The 7,500-nt window shown below is 49.3% G+C and overlaps 1 protein-coding gene across 4 annotated transcripts in view; it reads left to right on the plus strand.

Annotated features, from left to right (window-relative positions):
• ulk2 (unc-51 like autophagy activating kinase 2) overlaps positions 1 to 7,500 on the plus strand; it is a 66,094-nt gene that overhangs the window by 26,040 nt on the left and 32,554 nt on the right. For all 4 annotated transcript variants that reach the window (XM_063205586.1, XM_063205587.1, XM_063205588.1 and 1 more), the window contains exons 6-10: positions 3,171 to 3,344; positions 3,869 to 3,942; positions 4,385 to 4,486; positions 5,182 to 5,240; positions 7,381 to 7,463. In XM_063205586.1, coding sequence (XP_063061656.1) covers positions 3,171 to 3,344; positions 3,869 to 3,942; positions 4,385 to 4,486; positions 5,182 to 5,240; positions 7,381 to 7,463 — 492 coding nt within the window. The remainder of the gene's footprint in view (positions 1 to 3,170; positions 3,345 to 3,868; positions 3,943 to 4,384; positions 4,487 to 5,181; positions 5,241 to 7,380; positions 7,464 to 7,500) is intronic.

Raw genomic sequence — 7,500 nt, forward strand, 5'->3', positions numbered from 1 at the left:
TTGACTTTGACTCTAATAGACTTGAAAGGTAAACTGTAGTGTGGACGTTTGAGAATGATAATACCAGTTGGTTGGTTTGACTATTGATGGCACAGAGACAGAGACAGAGAGACCGAGACAAAGAGACGGGAAGAGAGGGAGATCAGGCCATGGACTTGACTCCTGGTTAATAGTTCTATGTGTCAGTGCCAGTGTTTCCATTGCAGCCTGTTTGTCAGACCTGTGAGCTGTTGTGTTCTCTACTGTGTGCAATGCACTATTGGCCTCGCTGGTGTTATCAGCAAGTTGGTCTGCACAGGTGAATGCTCTCCCACGTCAGGTGCATTGGTACAGTCTGTCTTCAGCTCAGCTCAGTTCACTTCAGTCAGTCGTCCCTGACCAACATTACACAACATGGACGCAATTATACAACAGTGCCAACCAGTGAAGGACTGTTATGTGTGCGTGTGTGCGTGTGTGCGTGTGTGCGTGTGTGCGTGTGTGCGTGTGTGTGTGTGTGTGTGTGTGTTTGGGTTTGGTGGCAGTTAGTGAAGGGGAAGGGGAGTCGTAAAAACGGACAATCATTTCTCAAGCAATTCAAGTGAAGTCAAGTCAAATGTGACATGCACAATTCATGTGATATCTCATAGACTCTATGTGAGTTACTAGAACAAAAATGAAATCGGTAGTAAGATGCAAAAATAGGAAATTGAACACTAATAACAAAACAAAAAGGCCAAATCCATTATGATCTGGTGAGATCCTAACTCTGTGCGTGTGTGTGTGTGTGTGTGTTTGTGTGTGTGTGTGTTGTGATTGTAATTTACTTGCTGTGTAAACATTATTGGCCGCAGCACAGCAACAGTGAGAATCCTCTTACCAGCTGAGCAGATTAGGGACTATTGGGTACCGTACCAGCAAACGACATCACTCAATCACCAGCTCGCTGAGCTGCTGCCAGGCAGCTCACTCATTTGGATGTTTACACATAATCCATTGCTGTTTTATTTCAATTATAATAGCAACAAATATCAATTATTTCACCAAAATAATCTGTGTGTTACCAGCTCAGCAGATTATGGACTATTGGGTACCGGCAAACAACATCACTCAATCACCAGCTCGCTGAGCAGGCTGCCAGGCAGCTCACTGATTTGGATGTTTACACATAATCCATTGCTGTTTTATTTCAATAATAATAATAGCAACAAATATCAATTATTTCACCAAAATAGCAGCTAGAAGCTGGTTACATAACGGCTTTGTGTTTGAGTGTGTTGGGTATGTACGCCAGAAGTAGCGTGTCTAGGATGAGTCATACACACACAAACACACAGCTGGAGACAGAGACATGGAGACGCACACACCAAACACACACTCATCCAAAAAGCACACACACACACACACACACATGCACACGCACGCACGCACACACACACACACACACACACACACACACACACACACACACACACACACACACACACACACACACACACACACACACACACACACACACACACACACACACAGGCACAGCTGTAGGGAAGGAATATCAGCTCAGCAGGGAGATGGCTACGGCTAGCCCCAGCTGCCTGCCTGCCTGAAATTCCTTCGATTGTGCTGCAGTTGCATCAGTGAAAAAGCAATGCTGACGGTCCCCACAGCAGTCCACAGACTGCGTGCGTGCGTGCCTGCCTGCGTGCGTGAGTGAGTGACTCTCTGTGTGTGAGTCTGTGTGAGTCTGTGTGTGTGAGTCTGTGAGTGTATGTACATGTGCATGTCTGTCTGTGTCTTTGTCTTTGCTTTGGATGAAACCTTTTGCTGAATGTAATGTAATGTCTGTGTGCGTGTATGTTAGTGTGTGAAATCACCTTCTTCTAAGAGCAAGATGGTGTCTGTGTTATGTCGTGGCCTGTTCCACATGATACGAGTCCTCTTGCCAGAGCTGTGGAAGACTGACTGAGGAACCACTGAATCTGGCCATCTCAACGCACGCACGCACGCACGCACACACACACACACACACACACACACACACACACACACACACACACACACACACACACACACACACACACACACACACACACACACACACGCACACACGCGCATTGGGGTTGGACACACACACACACACACACACACACACACACACACACTGGGTGCTGCTGACGCAGGGCCAAGCCCGAGGGGCTTGTCACATGTCAGATATGCATTAAGCAGCCGAGGAGCGCTGCCACATTGGCCATCTAATGACAAATACATCCAGTGCAGAACTGCAGTGAAACACAAGTCCATCAAATCAATGATGTGAGCTGAGCACCGAAGAATTTTAGAGAGCCAGAACCATTATGAGTAAGGAAAAGGTGTTGTGCAAAAGCCAGTAGGCAGCACTGTAAATGCATTTCCTACCAGGGTTCTACAGTACAGACAGGATCGAGTTCCGTAATCCAGACAGCAGGTTTATATATATTTATTTTGGGGCTTTTTTTGCCTTCATTTGACAGGATAGTGAAGATAATGACAGGAAGTGAGTGGGAAGAGAGAGAGATGGGGAAGGGTCGTCAAAGGACCCAGGCTGGGACTCGAACCCGGGTCGGCCGCATAGCAAATGAGTGCCCTACCATTTGCGCCACGGTAGGGCCAGACAGAAGGGTTTGATGGTTCAGGACTCATCCCTCCTTCCCATTCCTCTCTCCCACTCGTTTCCTCATATTTTTGTCCAGTGTTGTATACGCAAAGTTGAAAATCTCCTGAAGAAGCTCTGAATGACAGAGATGTTGTGAGCAGTTGCACACGTAATGGATGGTGTGTGGTATTTTGTTTGTGTATTGTGTATGAACAAAGTGTAAAAAAAGCTAAAAAAAAAACCTAACAAAAAGAAATATTTTCTTTCCCTCCCTCCCTTCCTGTCTTTCTGTCCCTTCCTCCCTCCCTCCCTTCCCTCCGTCTTTCTGTCTTTCTCTTCCCCCCTCCCTCGGTCTCTCTTACTCCCTCTCTCCCTCTCCCTCTCCCTCTCCCTCTCTCTCTCTCTCTCTCTCTCTCTCTCTCTGTCTCTCTCTCTCTCTCTCTCTCTCTCTCTCTCTCTCTCTCTCTGTCTCTCTCTCTCTCACTCTCTCTCTCTCTCTCTCTCTCTCTCTCTCTCTCTCTCTCTCATCCCTCCTCCCCCTGTCCATCCCTCTCTCCAGCCAAGGGGACCCTGCGTGAGGACACACTGCGCATCTTCCTGCAGCAGATCTCGGCGGCCATGCGCATCCTGAACAGCAAGGGCATCATCCACCGCGACCTCAAGCCCCAGAACATCCTGCTCTCCTGCGTCGGCCGCAAGAAGGCCGGCATCAGCGGCATCCGCATCAAGATCGGTAATTAGTCACACACGCACGGAGGAGGGGGAGTTGTGTTTCTCAACCCAAGCCTCCGTGCTACAAAGAAGACCCCACTTCATTTGTTCATTTGTTGTGTTCTCCTGTATTTTAAAGTAACAGTAAGTGATTAGAGTAATAACATAATGAATAACATTTCACATTGAACATTTAACACACAATAACACCTAAAGCCGCATAGTGAAAAGGGTGTCTTTCCTCATAAACAGCCAAACCTGGTTTACCCACTCGAAACCATTTAGGTGACCTCAACCTAGACCTGAACCTCATATCAGTGATCAGCTGTTTTCTTTTGAGCATGTCTCTTTGTTTTCATGCTACATTACAGTATGTTTTCATTGCATAGTTTCCATACATACCCTCCTGCCTGTGGTCTGGTCTACTGCAGGTCTCCTCCAAGGCTGGCAGACACTTAAAACAATGGACGGCGGTGTTACTAATAATAACACAGACGTGGTGACGACGTGCTTTTGTTGTGTGTGTTTGTTGCTCTGCCCCTACAGCCGACTTTGGCTTCGCACGCTACCTCCAGAGCAATATGATGGCGGCCACGCTGTGCGGATCCCCCATGTACATGGTGAGCACGTGCAGAAGCAGCAACCACCGATACATGCCTGGGAAATGTTTACGTGTTATGTTTACATAACGAAGGTCCTCACTGGTAGATCCCAAACGTGACTTAATTGTTGGCACAATGTTTTGGAGATCTGAAGCAAAGTCACATTCGGGAGCATTTATACCAGTGTGTGGACCACTGTCCCCAGCACGCACAAGCCAGTACTGCGCTATGTAGCTTGTGAATTACATTTTGTTTTCTTGGGGCGTGTTGTGCGCTGTAGTGAACTTGGGAGTGATGGTTGTTGCGATCCCCTTAGATATGGGGAACAAATGAATGGGTTGGAATCAGATGCAGTCTGCAATGACTGGAAGCCATTTTGTAGCAGTCATGACCTTTTGACCCCTCTCTCTCTCTCTCTCTCTCTCTCTCTCTCTCTCTCTCTCTCTCTCTCTCTCTCCAGGCCCCGGAGGTGATCATGTCCCAGAACTACGATGCCAAAGCTGACCTGTGGAGCATCGGCACTGTCATCTACCAGTGTCTGGTGGGGAAGCCACCCTTCCAGGTAAGAGACGGTGTATACACACACAGGAGTATAGATTTCAAACCACAAGGACACACGCGCACACCACGTACACATGCACACCACGCGCACACACACTCAGTTATACCACTTCATTTTTCTAGTCTTTGTGCTTAAAGGGACTCTGTGCAGGAAATGGCCAAAAAAGATACTGCAACTATGCTGCTCATTGAAACTGGGTTACCTATTGCCAAATTTGATCTTTTCATGAAAGTACACTAAGTTATAGACTAGTATTTTCCAGTATGACCCAAATACAGTCAATTTTACTGCTAAAAATGGCTATTTCAGGAAATTCAAAATGGCGTACCATGGAGAAGATCCCCCTTTTCATGTATGAAAAGTGCAATTTTTCCAGACATAATGAACACTTTGAATTTGATGGTGGTGGTAAATATTTATGAAAAAGGTAACATTAGTGAATGGGCAGCATGAATTCTGGAAATAAACAACTAAAAATCTCACGCAGTGTCCCTTTAAATCAAATTGGTCTGAGAAATGCCTAGAAATGTACTGGCTCAATATATCTTGATTCTCTCTTGGTCCTGAGGCAACCACTAAATCATAGGATATTGGTCATCAGACAGCTTGTCTATGCTAATAAATGACTGTATTAGGCACTCTAGATTTTCTAATAATAACTTTTATAATAATATATTTTTTTAACTCCTCAACAGGCAAACAGCCCGCAAGACCTGAGGATGTTCTATGAGAAAAACAAGTCACTGGTGCCAAAGTAAGTTTACCACATGTGCACCTGACAACAAGCCACTTCTCTCCTCATCTCTCTCTCTGCTGTCCTCCTCTGTTGCCGTCTCCTGATATTACAGCTCAGTAATAAGTGCTCATTTTCATCTGCCCACGCAAAGGCTCGCACCGCACGGGTGTAGAGAAGAGAAAGAAATCGAGAGATAATGAGCGCATTTGTCAGTGTCATTGTGTGAGGGCGAGAGAGAGCAAGGGAGAGCGAGAGCGAGCGCAAGGGAGAGAGAACAGGAGGAAGAGAGCCAGTGACTAGGAGAAGCAGATACAGACAGACAGACAGACAGACAGATAGACAGACAGACAGACAGACAGACAGACAGACAGACAGACAGGGTGGGGGTATTCAGACAGGGTGGGGGTATTCAGACAGACAGACAGACAGACAGACAGACAGACAGACAGACAGACAGACAGACAGACAGACAGACAGACAGAGTATAGAAGGACATATATACTAAGAGAGAGGAGACGGATTACATAGAGAAAGAGAGATTCCAGATATGATTCATGAGAATATTAGCGTATAGTAATATAACAGTGCTCCACTTCCGGCGATAAAGTCTCCTCTCCTCTCCTCTCCTCTCCTCTCCTCTCCTCTCTTCTCCTCTCTCCCCTCTCCTCTCCTCTCCTCTCCTCTCCTCTCCTCTCCTCTCCTCTCCTCTCCTCTCCTCTCCTCTCCTCTTCACCTCTCTTCTGCCCTCTCCTCTCCTCTCCTCTCATCTCCCTCTCCTGTCCCCTTTCCTCTCCTCTCCTCTCCTCTCCTCTCCTCTCCTCTCTCCTCTCCCCTCTGCTCCCCCCTCTTTCTCTCCCTCTCCCTCTCTCCTCTACCCTCTCCTCTTCCTTCTCTCCTCTCCTCTCTTCTCTCCTCTCCTCTCCTCTCCTCTCTTCTCTTCTCTCCTCTCCTATCCTCTCCTCTCTCCTCTCCTTTTCACTTCTCTTTTCTTCTCTCCTCCTCTCCTCCTCTCCTCTCCTCGCCTCGCCTCTCCTCTCCTCGCCTCGCCTCTCCTCTCCTCTCCTCTCCTCTCCTCGCCTCTCCTTGCCTCGCCTCGCCTCTCCTCTCCTCTCCTCCTCTCCTCTTCCCTCTCCTCCTCGCCTCTCCTCTCCTCTCCTCCTCTCCTCTTCCCTCTCCTCCTCGCCTCTCCTCTCCTCTCTTCTCTTCTCCTCTCCTCGCCTCTCCTCTCCTCCCTCCTCTCTTTCCCTCTCCTCCTCTCCTCTCCTCTCCTCTCCTCTCCTCTCCTCTCCTCTCTTCCCTCTTCCTCTCCTCTCGTCCCTCTTCACTCTTCTCTCCTCTCCTTTCTCCCCTCTCCACTCTCCTCTCTCCCCTCTCCTCTCCTCTCCTGTCTCATCTCCTGTCTCATCTCCTGTCTCCTCTCCTCTCCTCTCCTCTCCTCTCCTCTCCTCTCCTCTCCTCTCCCTCTCCTCCTCTCTCCCCTCTCCCCTCTCCACTCTCCACTCTCCTTTCCTCCGCTCTCCACTCTCCTCTCCTCTCCTCTCCTGTCCTTTCTCCTATCTCCTCTCCTCTCCTCTCATCTCCTCTCCTCTTCATTCTCCTCTACTCTCCTCTCCTCTCCTCTCCTCCCCTCCCCTCTCCTCTCCTCTCCTCTCCTCTCGTCCTCTCTCTCTCCTCTCCTCTTGTCTCCTCTCCTCTCCTCTAAGTCCCTCTCCTCTCCTCTCCTCTCCTCTCCTCTCCTCTCCTCTCCTCTCCTCGCCTCTCCTCTCCTCTCCTCCTCTCCTCTACGTCCCTCTCCTCTCCTCTCCTCGCCTCTCCTCTCCTCTCCTCCTCTCCTCTACGTCCCTCTCCTCCTCGCCTCTCCTCTCCTCTCCTCTCCTCTCCTCTCCTCTCCCATCCCCTCCTCCCATCCCCTCCTCTCCTCTCCGCTCCTCTCCTCTCCTCCTCCCTCCTCCTCCTCTCCTCACTCTCCTCTCCTCTCCTCTCCTCTCCCCTCCTCCTCCTCTCCCATCCCCTCCTCTCCCCTCCTCTCCCCTCCTCTCCCCTCCTCTCCCCTCCCCTCCCCTCCTCCTCCTCTCCTCTCATCCTCTCCTCTCCTCATCCTCTCCTCTCTCTCCTCTCCTCTCCTCTCCTCTCCTCTCCTCTCCTCTCCTCTCCTCAGCATCCCGCGTGAGACGTCTCCTCAGCTGGCTGACCTGCTGCTGGGACTACTGCAGAGGAACCAGAAGGACCGCATGGACTTTGGTCAGTAGTCTTCTAGCCCCTTTCACACTATAATGCA

Source organism: Engraulis encrasicolus, chromosome 8 (assembly GCF_034702125.1).
Source record: "Engraulis encrasicolus isolate BLACKSEA-1 chromosome 8, IST_EnEncr_1.0, whole genome shotgun sequence".
Classification (NCBI taxonomy): Eukaryota; Metazoa; Chordata; class Actinopteri; order Clupeiformes; family Engraulidae; genus Engraulis; species Engraulis encrasicolus.